The 17,748-nt window shown below is 54.8% G+C and overlaps 1 protein-coding gene across 1 annotated transcript in view; it reads left to right on the top strand.

Moving 5' to 3' along the window:
- The window catches only part of LOC127040083 (collagen alpha-3(IX) chain-like), a 65,979-nt gene that overhangs the window by 25,026 nt on the left and 23,205 nt on the right, over nt 1-17,748 (top strand). The window contains exons 8-11 of the mRNA XM_050933856.1: nt 1,730-1,786; nt 3,334-3,405; nt 4,739-4,810; nt 6,783-6,818. Of these exons, the coding sequence (XP_050789813.1) occupies nt 1,730-1,786; nt 3,334-3,405; nt 4,739-4,810; nt 6,783-6,818 (237 nt within the window). The remainder of the gene's footprint in view (nt 1-1,729; nt 1,787-3,333; nt 3,406-4,738; nt 4,811-6,782; nt 6,819-17,748) is intronic.

Raw genomic sequence — 17,748 nt, 5'->3', positions numbered from 1 at the left:
GGGAATACACTGCAGTGCTCCACGAGGGTTTCACTTCCCTCGCCAATAGATATTGAAATCGATATATACCCATCACCAGACTCGTGCTGTAAGGCAAAACCTCCCTGGTGTCCTCCCTAGGCTGTATATCCACTTAACATTGCTGACATCACCATTAAGTATGGGTCGTAACTCATTAATGTTTGTAAAGCTGCCACTAATACAGCTCAGTCACCCAGTGCTGGGATGTTGACAGGGTGTGAGCGCGACTGAAACACATTCATTGCAAAATTCAAACAGCAACTCCCAGAAAAGTGTTTGCACTATTCTCCCAGCTCTGCATTTTAGCACATGCCTGAACCCCACACTCTGCAGTTCGCCCATCATCCATTGATACTTCTCCATCCCTTGACCCCTTCAACTGCCATCCTTGCCCTAGTCCTCTCCTCTCAAAGAAAGAAACACGGTCTTGTGCACTGAGCTGGGGACTGCTGCTCCAGGAACTCCTGCATTCTAATCTGAGCTCTGCTACCGATTCACTTGGTGTGAAGGGCTCCGCTCACTGCAAGTGCTCCCTCCTCTAGGTGGGGCCAGGAATTAGATTTTGCCCATGGTGGCGCCCCCTGTTGCCAGTCCCACTCTTTTTTTGCAATTCGAAGTGCTTGCTCTTCATGACTCGGCCCTCTTGGCCAGGCCACTGTCCAGTCCCCTGTCCGGGGTATCAAATTCCCACCGGACAAACTGTCTGGATGCCACCTCAGACGGTCTTCTATTCCACCTCCAGGCCTTGTACCACTTTCCAGTGGCTGGTAGGAGAACCAGGCTTGCAGGCAACTCTGGGTTCCAGCCCAGGGACCCTGTGACTAACAATCCAGATCTGCTTAGTCTCAGTCCCTGTTGCTGTTTCCCTGAGCTCCTTCCTACCCCACCCTTCTATCTCCGGATTTCCACTGGAATTTCCTCAGATCCCCATGGCTACTTCACCCCTCATGTCCTTTTGCCAGACTCCCTAGACCAGGACCGGATTCCAAGGTGTGCTCTTCCCCTAGACTTGCTCCTTGTCCCTGACCAAGTCCCTTTCCCTCTAGACAGTGGCTGCAGGCCCCTGCTGTGTAGCCCCCTCCTGCTCTCACTTCCTGGCTGTATTATCCTGTCCCAGCTCCTCCCTAGCAGGCCTCCATCTGCAATTAGGCCTTATCAAGCCCTGGCTCCCTTCCAGGTGCAGCAAATAGGGTTAATTTGCCCCTTCTGGCCCACATTAACCTGCTTGGGACTTCTGTAGAGGGAACACCCCATCCTGCCCTCCACGGCTCCATCTGTATAACGGGATACCACGCATGAAACAGTGAGATGTCACCGGTATAGTTCATCCTAGTGCAGCGCTGGGGAGATCAATGTGAACTAGCGTTATATTCTGTCTTTCAAGTGAGCGCCACTCTAGGGTGAGGAGCCAGCTCGCCACACTGGGATGGAAGTCTCTCATCTCCGCAGCATCTGCCACCCAAGCTCAGGAATGAACCTAGGTCTCCTGCTTTGCCTCGTGCAGTTCTCGGCCAGCCCATGAAATCTGTATTGTGGCTCAGGGGCAGGGTGGATATTTGTATACCTTTGTTATTGCTTTGTAAATCGCCCAGCATGTTGTCTGATGAGCCATTCACAGCAAAGGTTGGTCTGTCCAGTGGGGCATATGGTAACTGCAATTCTGCATCATTGCTTGGGTGTCCATCGTTATTGCCTGTCTGTTTCCTAGGGTGACCCCATTACTATTTTTGGACCTCAAGGCTATAAAGGCAACAAAGGAGATCTGGTAGGTTGTGACGGTTCTCTTTGAAAGCATGCCTGCCCTTCAGTAATTGGGAGCAGTTCACTCTCTTATCTGCAGTAGTAGTTGTTGGGTATATATCTACAGTGCAGTGGAAACCCAGGGTTCAAACCCAGACACCATCCTAACCCCCCTTACGTCTGTTCACACATCATGCTAAGCCAGGGCTCAGACCCAGGATTCCACGGGCATGGAGGGTCCAAGCCCGAGTCAAGCTGGGACCCAGGGTTCAAGCCCTATTGCTTTGTAGTGTAGACTCATGCACTGGGAGCCTGCCAACAGTATTCCACAGGCTGACTCCCTTTGGCTGGTGGACAGTCAAGTTTTCCCGCACTGCACCATGAACAAATGGTTAGAGCGGCTACATTTGGGGAGATTGTTAGGAAGTTTGGGGTCTGGGTGGTTGGACTTGGGCCCGCATAATGCAGTGTAGATGCTGAAGCCCCAGGCTGGGACCCAAGGTTCAACAGTTTCTCACCCGGGGTTACAAATGAGTGTAGGCACTCAAACCCTAGGTTAACAAACCCAGGGTCTGCTAACTCGAGTTCTATTAACCCTGGGCTTACACTGCAGTGTAGACGGACCTAAGAGTCACAGAGTTTAAAGCTAGCAGGGGCCACCAGATCATCCAGTTTGACCTCCTGTATATCACAGGCCACCAAGCACCATCTAGCCACCCCCCGCGCCAAGCCAACTGCCAGAATTAGACCCAAGTATTACAGCCCTCAGTCTTAACCTACTTGATTGGTGTTTACTGCTCTCCTGTGTATTCCATGTCCTGGTTCTGGTTTCTGTGCATTCAGTGGCTTTTGAGATGGGAGCCCTGGCTGAGCTGATGAACAGGTCTGGTGACTAGCTCAGGGGGCTGGCTAGCTGATAAAATGCTGAGCCAGGGGAGATGGAGAGCTCCAGGGATTGGGTAGAGCATAAAGGGCCTCTCACCTCTAGGTGGCTGGTTTCGACCCTGGGTTGATTGTCTACAGAGAAGCAGTGTGGGACAGTGGCTAGAGCATGGGACTAGGAGTCCAGCAGATCTGGAGTATGTTCCCATCTTTGCAGTTAGTTCACTGTGCAGTCTTAGGCAGTCACTTAACTTCTCTCTTTTCTAGGTTTGACCTTCTGGAAAATGGGGTTAATAATACCTATTAGCCTTTGGCAAAATGCTTTGAGATCTGCAGATGATTTCAGCTGCACAGTGCCAAGTGCTATTAATAATACTTTTCTGCAGCTGTACAAGCTGCTGCGAAATAATTTTTGCAGTTTGGTTGCCTGTGCGAAACAAGTTGGGTGGCGATCCAATTCCTAGAGGGCGTGGAGTTGAGCTACCTTCTCACCCCAAGCAGAATTGGCAGGCAGCTAGGTGGGGAAGCTTGAGCTAGACCTCTGTGAGTTGTGGTCACAGAGTGCTGCTAGCTCCTTAGATGCACGCCTGGTGAAAGCACAGCAAAGAGGCATGACTAGGTTTGGAAGATGCTGGCTCATCCTTCTTGCGTTGCGAGTGTAGTTCATGGAGCTTCTGTCTGATCCCGTAGGGTGAACGGGGCCTGCCAGGCTTTGATGGAGACAAAGGCGAGAAAGGGGAAGATGGGCCTGCAGGAGATAAGGTAGGAACCTCCTTATCCGTTGCGGATCTTAGGCGGCTTCATTTGTGATATACAGAGTGTATATGTGCATTGCTGCCCTCTATAGGCTATCTTGCATAGTATCTGCTCAACACACTCTACTGGCTGGTGTACAGGGGCTCATTTAGCCCTGGTCTACGCTACAGAGTTAGGTTGACACAAGGCAGCTTACTTTGCCTTAACTCTCTAAGCGTCTACACTAAAATTTCGCTCCCACTGACGTAACTCACCCACTGCAACATTTTAATAACACTACTCCACAAGAAGCATAAAGTCAGCACTGATGTAGTTAGGGTAACACAGTGTCAGTGTAGACACTGCATTGCCTACTTCAACTGTGGCTGGCTTTCAGAGCCATCCCACAATGCCTTACACTGACAGCTCAAGCTCTCCTGGTGAGGATGCACATCTCTGACATAGGGAGCAAAGTGTAGACATGCACAAGTGATGTAATGACTGTGGTGGCTATATCAACAGTTGGGCAGTTTTGATTCTCTCCACTAGAAGGCAGCAGTGCACATCCACTCTAGCCAATTGACTGCGGTATCATCAGGGGAAATGGTGTAACTTCCCCTTCACTGGAGAACTGGGATTATGATTCCTTAAAAACGGATATCGGTTTTGCCTTGTGTGGCTGCTGCAGATCCCAGGGCGTTTTCAGTGTGGGCTGGTTGGCTTTTCTGTTCTTCCCCACATGCAGCTATTATGCAGCATGCTGTGCTTGGTTCCCTCACCTATGCACATGTATAGTTGTATGGTGCTTTAGGATCTTTAAAGGTTCTATATAAATGTAGGTTGCTATTATAATTCTATGCCATTTCCACCTGTTCTTCCACTGACTGCCAATTCAGGAGCAATAGCTGCCAGCGATGTATTTGATGCAGCTCCTAAAAAGGAGGCCGCCACTGGTTCCGTGGCATATTCTACATAAGAAGTAAATTCCCTGCCTCATCAATCAGGATTCCCCAGGGATCTGAGAGCTTCACCAAGTGACCCCTGTTAATCAAACATCTGGATCAGCGCTTCTAAACGATGGTGCAGAACGAGCGTTTGAGAAGCCAGCAGTGGGGGATTGGGAGGGTGGCAATGGGTGTTGGGGGTGGGGTGGTGATCTTTCTTATGAGGTGATCCACAGAGTAAAAACGTTGGAAAACCTCACCCCTTGGGGAAATCATGGGTGCCAGCTGAATGTCGAGGAGGCCCCAATCTGTAATCCCAAGTAAAGGTGTAAGGGGGCAGGAGGCGAGGTATGTTTTTAAGTGGAAATGACAATTTCTGAATAAACAAGGTTCATGGTTTGTGTGTTCGATTTTAGGGGGTCAAAGGCGAGGCAGGTGCGAAAGGGGCCATAGGGCTGTTCGGCGCGAGAGGACCAGTGGGGCAGAAGGTTAGTACAATGGCCCAAATGAATGCTGAGAAACCTACATGGTTACCATCCTAGCTTGTCGCTCCACTACTGCAACCGAACCCTGGCTTTGTCACTTACCTTGAATAGTTCGGGGGGCTGGGGTGGGGGGCAGGATCTTCACAGTGGGACACTGCAGCAGGCTTGTCTAGGCCGGACATGCCCCAGCTTCCACTTCGGTCATATTGTTACCAGGTTTTGCCACCCCAACCGGACTCCATTTAGAGCACACCAGTAGTTTTGTTTGAGGTCAGTGTTCTGAAGGAGCCATGTTGTCCAGCGTTTCCTGCCATTTTGTTCTTCTGTAGTCTTCCTCGGTGTTGCTATTTAAGGGATTTTCAGAGGCAAAGCTCTTTCTAGACTTCAGCCTCTTTGATGGTGGAACGTGTCCATGCAGTGGGAGTCTCCAATCACACACCTGGTTTTGACTCTCATTTTGACTGAAGGCAACTAGCTCATTGGTGGTGGTGCATCCCCCCCAAGCTACATAGTATAAGGACAGTGTGGAAATAGGTTTCAAAGTTCTTGTGATGATCTTTGAGTTCAGTATCAATTTTGTGTGCCTGGCTTGAGCATGACCCTACTGGGGCACCGTACTCTGCAGTCGAGTAACACAGGGAGAGACTGGTGACTTGGAGTGGTTTGGGGTCATTTGACTAGTTTCTTGAGTACACAGTCCCTGGAGTTCACTTTCTTGTTTAGCTTCTTGATGTGCTCTTGGAATGTCAGTATTTGGTCTAATGTGACTCCCGGGTACCCTGGATGTTCGTAGTGCTCCAGGATTGTACCATCCCATGGGTAGCTGGAGTTAGTGCTTGACCTGACAGTGTTTCCGGTGGAAAGAGCACAGTTGTATCTTGCTAGGGTTGGCGATCAGGAACCATGTGCTGTAGTGCTCTCCAAGTGGTCGGGCACGAGACTGGAAGCAGGAAGTCCTGAGCCTGGGGATTGTGCTGACTCCTTTTGTGGCCTTGGGAATTACTCAAACTCTCTGGGCCCCTTGCTCTAAGGTCCCTAGTGGTGTAAAGAGACCTTAAAGGCTGCAGATTTCTCCCTCTCCTCCACAACTTCCTGTGAAATGCCTCTGAGTAAGCGAGTTCCCTTGCCATCATAGAGCCCACCTGTGGAAAGGCTGTATGCCAGCCCCCTACTCCTCCTCCTAGGGAGGCACATGGGCAGCTTGGATGTGCGTTGAAGCAATCTTGAGGGCTGCTCTAACTTACACCAGGCCTGGCCAGGTCCCCCAGCCAGGCCCAGAATGCCAGCAGGTGCAGAGGTTCCTGCACTGAGTGCATCTCAGCTGGAAGGATGAATCAGGCCCCTGTGTTTCACTTACCCCATTTATCAACTGGAGACAACGCTACCTCGCTGGGGTGCTGGATGCCCTCACTGAGGTTCCTAATGTGCTCTGAGGATGCACATTGCCATAGGAGGAGTTGCTGCAAAAGAAGGGATTGGAGCAAAGTCCACAGAACATCAAATTGCGAAGGGAATGAGGTCAGCCAGACCCATTGTGTTTCAGACGATAAATGAAATCCGTCTGACATCAGACCATTTTGTCATCCCAGGGCACATTTTGCAAGAGTTGACGGTGTTACTTCCATCTCCGAACTGAATAACAACTTTCAATTCCCCCTGCAGTTTCTTCAATCAGATGTTTTATTTTTCACTTCCCATCCTAAATTGTGTGCTGTGATGCTGTGCGGTGGCTAGACAGCTGCCACATCCCACCCCAGAGGTGGCTATCTTGGCAGTCAGTGTGATAAGCGATGTCTGTGTTCGTACAGCTAGCCAAGTGCTCTGGGATCCTTCAGAAGCTAAAATGATGATGATATTGGTTTTGGAGGGGAATCCTTACTAGGGATAAAGAATATCAAGTGACTGAATGGTAATTGTTTGCACAGTGTAGAGAAGACTTTCCTGTGTGTTTAACTCATTGTTCCTTCTCTCCCAGGGAGAACCCGGAGAACATGGCCTGCCTGGATTTGCTGTGAGTTGTGAGAGCGTTTCATGTTAGTATAGGGTGACCAGATAGCAAGTGTAAAAAATAAGGCCCCCTGGGGGGGGGGCCGGGGGGGGGGGGAAGGGAATAATTGCCTATGTAAGACAAAGCCTCTAATATTGGGAGTCCAGGACAGTGCTCTCTGGCTCATTGTGCCGCACACGGGGCCCAGACCCTAAAAGCCAGCGGGACCGGCCAAGGGGCGAGGTGGGGAGTCCCCCACGGTGCTTACCTGGGGCGGCTCCCGGGAAGCATTCTGCAGGTCCCTCTGGCTCCTAGGGTCAGGTCAGGTCAGGTCATGTCAGGTGGATGGAGTGGGGGGGCAGAGGGCTCTCTTCCCGCTATTGGCGCTTGCAAAGCCCACCCCCGCAGCTCTGATTGGGCAGGAGGGAACCGGTGCAGCATGCAGAGATCCTCTCCACCTCTGTGCCTAGGGGCTGCCAGCACTGCAGAATCCTGCTGGCGGGTGGGCGCGCCACTGGGAGCTGCCCCAGGAAGCACCACCCCGGCAGCTCCGGGACTTTGGCAGTGACTCATGGTGAGCATCCCAACCAATGTGAGGTGGGGACACGGGACAAATGTGTTAAAATCAGGACTGTCACGATAAAATCGGGACGTCTGGTCACCCTATGTTAGTAGCATTGGGATAATGTCCATTTGGTCTAATGGCTTCATGCTGCACACTGCTGATGAGAGCACCCTGAGCTCTAACTTTCTCAGCAGGCAGTCAACAGGCTCTTGAAAGATTATTAAGAATGAGGGAGATGTGCTAACGTTGCCTGGTGTTCAGGTACTTTGATAGCTGGGATCACAGTACATGCAGGACTTTTGGTACATCCCTTCCTTATGTGGGGATCCATGAATAGCCCCTTCATGGCACATCCTGTTCTTTTTCAGGTGCACTCCTGTGGTGGAAGTGCTAGGGGGGCTTTGATGTGCAGTGTGTTCCTCTCTGACTCACTGACAGCTTAACGCTGTGGGTTTCAAAGGCAGAAGATGCCTCCAGGAAGGAAATAATTTGGGTAAAACTTTCTTGAACACTTGCATGAAAAGGGAGATCTGAACAGCTCGAGGGTGGCTGTATGGATCAGTGAGATCAGAGATGCTATTTAATGAGAGCGTTTCATTTTGCATCAAAGAATACCTAAAATATGCATTTCCCCATTTTACTACTCTAGCATTTTCATGGTAGGGTGACCAGATGTCCCGATTTTACAGGGGCAGTCCCGATTTATGGGTCTTTTTCTTATATCGGCTCCCGTAACCTCCCACCCTGTCCCGATTTTTCACATCTGCTGTCGGGTCACCCTATTTCAGGGTGTACTGTATGGGCAGAACTGAAGCTAATATATGTTCAAAACGTCACATGTATATAGGCTTATATATGTCACAGTAGTAGTTAAACCTTAGAATACTGCCATGCACATGAATTCTGAAAAGGATATACTGTAGTGAACTGGCTACTGGAAATGTGCACCAGTGCCCTCTGCTGGATGGGATGAGAACTACTCAATTCTGTTCATAGTCCACATACTGCAAACTAGAAGCTGGTTGAACTATTTCAGCCAAACGAAACAATTTGTCTTAAAATGATGTTTTGACTGAACTGAAATGTTTCAGGAAAGCATTGCATATTCTTTGAAATTCCCCATTTTTCAGAAAAAACTCAAAATGAAAAATTTCTGTTCAAAATTCTTGAAGGGCTTCCATTTTTTTTTCATTTTGTTTTGGTGGGAAAATCCCACATCTGTTTGCCATTCTTGACTTTTTTCCCACCAGTTTCATGGGGGATGGGGGAAGAAGTTCAAAAGGTGACAGAAAGTAGGCATTTTCCCACTAAGTGAAAAGACATTTTTGTTTCAAGTTTTTTGATGAAATACTAAAAATGTAATGAAAAACTTTGAGCAAACTTTAGAGTCTCTCAGAAATGCTCATGAAAGATGCTCTCCATTTTTCAAATAGTTCCCCTGTGTGAAAATGTTTTCCTTTAGCTCGAGTGATAGGGGCTGGTGCTTGGGACCTAAAAGGATACAGATTCTATCACTCCTGTTCCTGTGAAATTCCTAGTATCCATTCTATGCTGCATAGTGACTGTCATGGAACTTCTAGGAAGCCATGGATTTCATTCTAGTTACGCGTGTGTGATCCAAAGCTTTAATTCCTCATCAAAGTGTAACAAAGGCCATGGGCAGCGTGTCAACTACCCCTTTGGGGATGCAAAACCCTGACCCCGCCCCTTCTGCCTGAGGCCCCGCCCCCTCGCTCACCAGCACCCTGAGTGCCACCCCCTCTCCCATGGCTGGAGGAGCCCTGGCCAAACCAGCTGGCCCCAAGTGCCAGACCGACCCCCAGATGCACTGGCTGGCCTGCCCCCTGAGCTGCCAGCCAGCCTTCCCCAGCCGATCTACCCCAGCTGTGCCATCTGACCTCAAGCCGCCCCAGGTCACCGGCCAGCCCTGAGCTGCCCGCTGGCCCAAGTTGCCCTGGGCCACTGGCTGACCCAGGCTGCCTGCTGGCCCAAGTTACCCTCAGACCTCCAGCCGACCCCCAGCTCCAGGCCCTCAACCAGAGCTGAGCCCCCACTGGCTTTGCGGGAGAGGAAGGGGCTTTGGGGCGGCATGTGGGTGGGGCCACAGCCTGGGTTAGGGGAGGCTTAACCTCCCCTGGCCTTTGATACTCGCCTCCCATGACAAAGACCCTGATTCCGTAAAGTACTTCAGCGTATGCTTAGCTTGAAGCCTATGCAGAGTGCTACTGAGGTCAGTTTAGGCACAAGCTTACGTGATTTCCTGACTAGGTGCCAAAAGGAATATTGCGCCCTGAGCAGTGCACAAGAAAGCGGTGATCCCATCTGGTCAATCTCAGCAGGACTCGGGCATGAAATTGCAGACCTGTGTTTGTATACATTGTTGGGAGTCCCTTCAGATTATATACACAGCCCCAAAGAAAATGACTCACCGTACTAAAGCAAACTGAGCCATTAGTTAGCTCACCAGCTGCTTGACCCTCTTGAATGGCTGTGGGGGTTATGCTCAGAGTCATTTTGTCTTGCAAATTGCATCCAAACCAATGGTCTCTTCATTCTGTGCTACACTTTGGATGACATTGTGGTTCTGTATCGTGCTGATTTCCTGACATCTACAAATTTCATCGTATCAGACAAATAACCACTGGAAATCGGTACCTTGTAAACATTCATGGTTCAGGAACGCCGGCTAATAATCCTTATTAGGATGCAGTTAATGGGGGATATTTTCTGCATTCGGAAGAGTACCTGTATTGTCATTGGAGCTGGGATTGGACTGTAAAATTTTTTTTTTGGTTTTGTGAAACTTGTGTCAGCACTGCAGTCAGGCTCCATTTTATCAGAAGCCCCAAAATTCAGCACGGATGCAGGAGAGCACATACTTGGGGGGAGGGATAGCTCAGTGGTTTGTGCATTGGCTTGCTAAACCCAGGGTTGTAAGTTCAGTCCTTGAGGGGGCCAGTTAGGGATTGGTCCTGCTTTGAGCAGGGGTTTGGACTAGATGCTCTCCTGAAATCTCTTCTCACCCTAATGATCTATGAATCTAAACCTTTTGGCCTGTCGCTGATGGGTACTGAGAGATGGATCTTGCAGGGCAATAGTGCCGAGCATGTGTATGTGCTAGGCAAAAAAAAGTGATGAGCCAGACAAGTGATTCCAGTCTTCATGAGCCATTGCCAAGCAGATGCTAGGTTACCCCACTTCAGTAGCAAGAGTAAGACCAAAGGGGAGCATACAGTCAAGTGCCTTATTAGCACCAGGAGGGTCACACTTGGACATGCATCTCCTCAAATGCACCAATTTTTATTACCCTGAGCACTGCTGGAGAAGGGAGCGAGTGCACATTACCGTGAGTCATTAACATAGCTCCATCAGTGTGCCTGGCACTTTGCAGAACAAAGACCATCAGGTTTGCTGCCCAGGGAGACCTTCAAAATGTTCTGCCAACCAAAGCAGAGTAGCACATTCCCCTGGTGGAGCCTGGGTTAAGGTCCTGGTGGACTTGAGCGCTGGTGGACATGAGTGACAAGTGAAGATATATACTTCAGGAGCAGGGGAACAATAAGGAAGGACACATTGTGACTATGTGATTACAAGGCTATTCTGCTGCTGCTGCTGTAAATGGGTGTTCTGGGGAGTGATTTGAGTGAGGAGAGGGAGAGTTCATTGGAGAGGGATGTGGGCAAGGATGTTGCAAGCGCAGGGGTGGAGTGGAAGAAAGTGCTTAGTCATATGGGGGGAAGGAAGGAGGCTTGCAGTTGGTGTCATTGGCAGATCAAGGCCTCTAGGATCGCCAACCTCAAGTGGTCAAAAATCATGAGTCAGGCTCACCCAAAATCCTGAGATTGGCTATAAAATCATGAGCTTAGGTAAAAATAATGGATGTGGGGTTCTTTTCATTTGCCTTCTGCTTTTTGAGCCTTTAGGGTGCACTGGGGTCACATTTTGAAGCTTCCCCCACAACCACGAGGGCTGACTTTTTTTTTTTTAAGAATGAAGGCAGAAATCATCACGGATCCACCTGACTCCAGGAGCTGGGGCTTTAAGGTCAACAGTGATTATCGTGAGCCTTGTGACAAAATCATAAGAGTCGGCAACGCCGAGGCCTCTGTGCGAATGCTGACTCCAGACACTTCCTGTCAAATATCTCTCTAAATCTGGTAGGCAGTGAGCCTGTGAGTGGTGGTTACAAACCACCCTGTGGCTTGGGAACAAATCAGCTCTTTTATTTGGCTTTTCACTGCTGTTCTGAGCAGAGGTGTCCTGCCTGAGCTCGTCCTTAGGAAGTCCCGTTCCCTCCCTTGCAGTTCACATTTCCCTGACGGGAGTGAAGTAAATGCCCAATTTGCTCACTTTAGCAGCAACAGCAGCTCAGTAACCAAGGGGCTTCGTCTCAGGCTTGCACCCGAAGCTTGGCCAGTGTTGTAGCTGGAGGCAGTGCTCCGGGGCTGTTCAACCATTTCTTTGCGTCACACCAGCACTCAGCCTTCATGACTAATCTACATCACTTCGCTATTGTGCTACCTAATATCTATACAGAGAGCTGAAACCTGTCTGAGGCAGTGCTTTAATGACTGTGTCCACTTATTGGTAGTTATTTCCAGAACCACCACAGTAATTACCTTTAAATGGCCCTTTTCGGAGCTCCGATTGCCCTGCCTTGACTTGCCTGGAGAAGCTTGAAATGTAAATCTCGGAGAGTGAATTTAAACACCATCAAACTGTTCCCCAGCCCTGCCCCAAATGCTTCCCTCTTCCCCACTCATCTCCTTATGTTTTGTCATCTCCCTTTCCCCCAACCTTCTGCGCTCTCAAAGCTTCTTTTCATGCCCTACATACAAATCGCCTTGGAAAAATATCACTTCCAGGGCACCACTCCTAGTGGCTGTGCTCAGCATGCCTTCCTTGGGGGAATGCTGTTCTCCCCTCTTTTTATTATGAGTGTTGGTGTATTCTTGTAGCACCTAGGAGCCCTGGTCACGGACCTGAACCCCGGGGTGCTAGGTGCTGTACGGAGATAGAACAAAAAGACGGTCCCTGTCCCAAAAAGCTTGCCATCTAAGTATAAGCCAAGAGACAACACCTGGATACAGACTGGCTGATGCAGGGAAGCAATGAGACAGTACTAGTGAGCACGGTAGGCAGTGGTCTCAGCCCGCCTGTTGTTAAGGTTTTTGTAGGCCTCTCAGCAAAGGAAGGCTTTCCCCAGGGACCGAAGTGGCTCTGAGGACGTGTATGGGGAATACCTCCCCAGTCTGAGGGGCAGTCTGGGAGAAAGCCTGAAGGGGCTAATTCGAGAATTTCAAAAGCAGGCAATTAAGGCCCTTTTGTGTCTTCTATGTGTGCAGTAGTCCACTTTTCCTATTGCTCATAAACTATATGCCAAAGTCACCAATTGACCGAAAAGTTGGTTGCCTGGCAACTGAGTAGCTGCCCCGAGTGCAATCCTGTCCAGGTCTCTAGGTCAGGGCGGGTGCAAGGAAGTTTCGCGCCCTAGGCGAACTTGCACCCTACCCAGCTAACCCCACTCTCCCATGGCAGCTAACTCCACCCCACTCGGGGAGCCCCGCCCACAGCAGCTAGCCCCCCCAGCACGACAGCTAAACCCTCTCCCCCCCGCCCCCCCCCATGGCAACTAACCCTGCCTGGGGAGACTCCCCCTGCACCCAGCAACTAACCCTGCCTGGGGAGACTCCCCCCCTTCCCCCGCCCGGCACCTAACCCTGCCTGGGGAGACTTCCTCCCTTCCCTCCCCCAGCAACTAACCCTGCCTGGGGAGACTTCCCCCCTTCCCTCCCCCGGCAGCTAACCCTGCCTGGGGAGACTCCCCCTGCACCCAGCAACTAACCCTGCCTGGGGAGACTCCCCCCCTTCCCCCGCCCGGCAGCTACCCTTGGGGGACTTCCCACCCCCCTTTGACCTTCCCCCTTAACCCTGCGGCTAACCCTCCCTTGCCACTTTCCAACCCCTTCTGCCCCCCGCTAACCCCCCCTGGGGCCCTTTGCCCCTTCCCCCCCTGCCTGGCCTGGAGGGCTTCCCCCCCCTTTCCCCCTTTTACCCCTTTCACAACCTTTTCCCCCCTTCCCCCCCGGCAGCCCCCCCTGCCCCCCCCCCCCCCCCCCCCCCCCCCCCCCCCCCCCCCCCCCCCCCCCCCCCCCCCGCCCCCCCCCCCCCGCCCCCCTGCCCCCCCCCCCCCCCCCCCCCCGGCCAACCCCCCCCCTGGGGAGCCTGCTGGGGCAGACTTACCCTGCCTGGGGAGACTTCCCCCTCCCTCCCCCGGCAGCTAACCCTGCCTGGGGGGACTCCCCCTGCACCCAGCAACTAACCCTGCCTGGGGAGACTCCCCCCTTCCCCCGCCCGGCAGCTAACCCTGCCTGGGGAGACTTCCCCCTTCCCCCCCAGCAAGCTAACCCTAGCCTGGGGAGACTTCCCCCCTTCCCCCCGGCAGCTAACCCTGCCTGGGGAGACTCCCCCCCTTCCCACCCCGGCACAGCTAACCTGCCTGGGGAGACTTCCCCCCTTTCCCCCCCCCGCCGGCAGCTAACCCTGCCTGGGGAGACTTCCCCCCTTCCCCCCCGGCAGCTAACCCCTGCCTGGGGAGACTTCCACCCCTTCCCCCCCGCAGCTAACCCTGCCTGGGGAGACTTCCCCCTTCCCCCCCCCGGCAGCTAACCCTGCCTAGGGAGACTTCCCCCCTTCCCCCCCGGCAGCTAACCCTGCCTGGGGAGACTTCCCCCTTCCCTCCCCCGGCAAGCTAACCCTGCCTGGGGAGACTTCCCCCGCCTTCCCCCCCGGCAGCTAACCCTGCCTGGGGAGACTTCCCCCCTTCCCTCCCCCGGCAGCTAACCCTGCCTGGGGAGACTCCCCCTGCACCCAGCAACTAACCCTGCCTGGGGAGACTCCCCCCCTTCCCCCGCCCGGCACCTAACCCTGCCTGGGGAGACTTCCCCCCTTCCCCCCCCCCCGCCGGCAGCTAACCCTGCCTGGGGAGACTTCCCCCTTCCCCCCCCCCGGCAGCTAACCCTGCCTGGGGAGACTTCCCCCCTTCCCCCCCAGCAGCTAACCCTGCCTGGGGAGACTTCCCACCCTTCCCCCCCGGCAGCTAACCCTGCCTGGGGAGACTCCCCCCCTTCCCCCCCGGCAGCTAACCCTGCCTGGGGAGACTTCCCCCTCCCCCCCGGCAGCTAACCCTGCCTGGGGAGACTCCCCCCCTTCCCCCGCCCGGCACCTAACCCTGCCTGGGGAGACTTCCCCCCTTCCCTCCCCCGGCAGCTAACCCTGCCTGGGGGGACTTCCCCCTTCCCCCCCCCCCCCGGCAGCTAAGCCTGCCTGGGGAGACTTCCTCCCTTCCCTCCCCCAGCAACTAACCCTGCCTGGGGAGACTTCCCCCCTTCCCTCCCCCGGCAGCTAACCCTGCCTGGGGAGACTTCCCCCCTTCCCCCCCCGGCAGCTAACCCTGCCTGGGGAGACTCCCCCTGCACCCAGCAACTAACCCTGCCTGGGGAGACTTCCCCCCTTCCCTCCCCCGGCAGCTAACCCTGCCTGGGGAGACTTCCCCCCTTCCCCCCCCCCCGCCGGCAGCTAACCCTGCCTGGGGAGACTTCCCCCCTTCCCCCCCCCCCGCAGCTAACCCTGCCTGGGAGACTTCCCGCCTTCCCCCCCAGCAGCTAACCCTGCCTGGGGAGACTTCCCCCCTTCCCCCCGGCAGCTAACCCTGCCTGGGGAGACTCCCCCCCTTCCCCCCCCCGGCAGCTAACCCTGCCTGGGGAGACTTCCCCCCTTCCCCCCCCCCGCCGGCAGCTAACCCTGCCTGGGGAGACTTCCCCCCTTCCCTCCCCCGGCAGCTAACCCTGCCTGGGGAGACTTCCCCCCTTCCCTCCCCCGGCAGCTAACCCTGCCTGGGGAGACTTCCCCCCTTCCCCCGCCCGGCACCTAACCCTGCCTGGGGGGACTTCCCCCCTTCCCCCGCCCGGCACCTAACCCTGCCTGGGGAGACTTCCCCCCTTCCCTCCCCCGGCAGCTAACCCTGCCTGGGGGGACTTCTCCCCTTCCCCCCCCCGGCAGCTAACCCTGCCTGGGGAGACTTCCCCCCTTCCCCCCCCCCAGCAGCTAACCCTGCCTGGGGAGACTTCCCCCCTTCCCCCCCAGCAGCTAACCCTGCCTGGGGAGACTTCCCCCCTTCCCCCCCGGCAGCTAACCCTGCCTGGGGAGACTCCCCCCCTTCCCCCCCCGGCAGCTAACCCTGCCTGGGGAGACTTCCCCCCTTCCCCCCCCCCCGCCGGCAGCTAACCCTGCCTGGGGAGACTTCCCCCCTTCCCCCCCGGCAGCTAACCCTGCCTGGGGAGACTTCCCCCCTTCCCCCCCGGCAGCTAACCCTGCCTGGGGAGACTTCCCCCCTTCCCTCCCCCGGCAGCTAACCCTGCCTGGGGAGACTTCCCCCCTTCCCCCCCCCCCGGCAGCTAACCCTGCCTGGGGAGACTTCGCCCCTTCCCCCCCAGCAGCTAACCCTGCCTGGGGAGACTCCCCCCCTTCCCCCCCCCGGCAGCTAACCCTGCCTGGGGAGACTTCCCCCCTTCCCCCCCCCCCGGCAGCTAACCCTGTCTGGGGAGACTTCCCCCTTCCCCCCCCGGCAGCTAACCCTGTCTGGGGAGACTTCCCCCCTTCCCCCCCCCGGCAGCTAACCCTGCCTGGGGAGACTTCCCCCCTTCCCCCCCCCGGCAGCTAACCCTGTCTGGGGAGACTTCCCCCCTTCCCCCCCCCGGCAGCTAACCCTGCCTGGGGAGACTTCCCCCTTCCCCCCCCCGGCAGCTAACCCTGTCTGGGGAGACTTCCCCCCTTCCCCCCGCCGGCAGCTAACCCTGCCTGGGGAGACTTCCCCCCTTCCCCCCCGGCAGCTACCCTGCCTGGGGAAGACTCCCCCCCCTTCCCCCCCCGGCAGCTAACCCTGCCTGGGAGACTTCCCCCCTTCCCCCCCCCCCCCGCCGGCAGCTAACCCTGCCTGGGGAGACTTCCCCCCTTCCCCCCCGGCAGCTAACCCTGCCTGGGGAGACTTCCCCCCTTCCCTCCCCCGGCAGCTAACCCTGCCTGGGGAGACTTCCCCCCTTCCCCCCCGGCAGCTAACCCTGCCTGGGGAGACTTCCCCCCTTCCCCCCCGGCAGCTAACCCTGCCTGGGGAGACTTCCCCCCTTCCCCCCCGGCAGCTAACCCTGCCTGGGTATCCCACCCCAGCTCACCTCGGCTCCGCCTCCTCCACTGAGCACACCTGCCCTGCTCTAATTCTCCTGCCCACCCAGGTGTGCGGCGATGATTGGAGGAGACTTAGAGCTGGGCTGTGTGCTCAGCGGAGGAGGCAGAGCGGAGTTGAGCTGGGGCGGGGAGCTGTTCCCTTTTGCGCCCCCTCCCTCGTTATTGCGGGCAACGCTCCCCATGCACCCCCCCTACCCAGCTCACCTCCACCTCCTCGCCTGAGGGGGATTTTAGGTGCCCCCAATCACTAGGCGCCCTAGGCGGCCGTCTAGTTTGCCTAAAGGGTTGCACCGGCCCTGCTCTAGGTACTGTGACAAAGTTCCTCCTCTACTTTGGTGGATCCTGCACTTATTGGCAGATTTGCTCGCCTCACAGATTCACCCTGTGGATCGGGAAACAGCCCAGAGACCTTCCTCTCTGGTAGAAGCCACAGTCCAGGTCAATTCCTCCTGTGTTTGATCAGGAGTTGGGAGGTTTGGGGGGAACCTGGGTTCCAGCCCAGGGCCCTGTGGACTGCAGCTGTCTAGAGTGCTTCCTGGTACAGTTGCGCGACAGCTACAACTCCCTGGGCTACTTCCCTATGGCTTCCTCCCAACACCTTCTTTGTCCTCACCACCGGACCTTCTTCCTGATGTCTGATAACGCTTGTACTTCTCAGTCCTCCAGCAGTATGCCTACTCACTCTCAGCTTCTTGCACACCTCTTGTTCCCAGTTCCTCACACGCACTTCCTCTCCTCTGGCTCCCTAGCTCTCTTTGGCCTGGCTGCAGTGAGCCCTTTTATAGCATTAGAGGGGCCTTAATTAGAATAGGTGCTTAACAGCCTCACCTGACTCTTAGCAGGTTAATTGGAGTCAGGTGTTCTCATTAGCCTGGAGCAGCCCCTGCTCTGGTCACTCAGGGAACAGAAAATTGCTTATCCAGTGGCCAGTATATCTCTCTTCTACTACTCTGCTGTTCCCAACTGGCCTGGGTCTATCACAGTACGTACCTGGTGTGGCGAGCTCACCCCTCCCAGGCTGCAGTGGCTACATGGCTGTTTTCTGTATGCTCGCACGATAAGAGGAAGTGCAGGTATGTCAGCCCACGCTGGAAGTTATAGCGCCAGTGTGAACATAAGAACATAAGAACGGCTGTACCGGGTCAG

The sequence above is a fragment of the Gopherus flavomarginatus genome, chromosome 1, assembly GCF_025201925.1.
Source record: "Gopherus flavomarginatus isolate rGopFla2 chromosome 1, rGopFla2.mat.asm, whole genome shotgun sequence".
Taxonomy (NCBI): Eukaryota; Metazoa; Chordata; order Testudines; family Testudinidae; genus Gopherus; species Gopherus flavomarginatus.
Note: the sequence above shows the minus strand (reverse complement) of the source record. Positions and strands in the feature narration are given on the sequence as shown.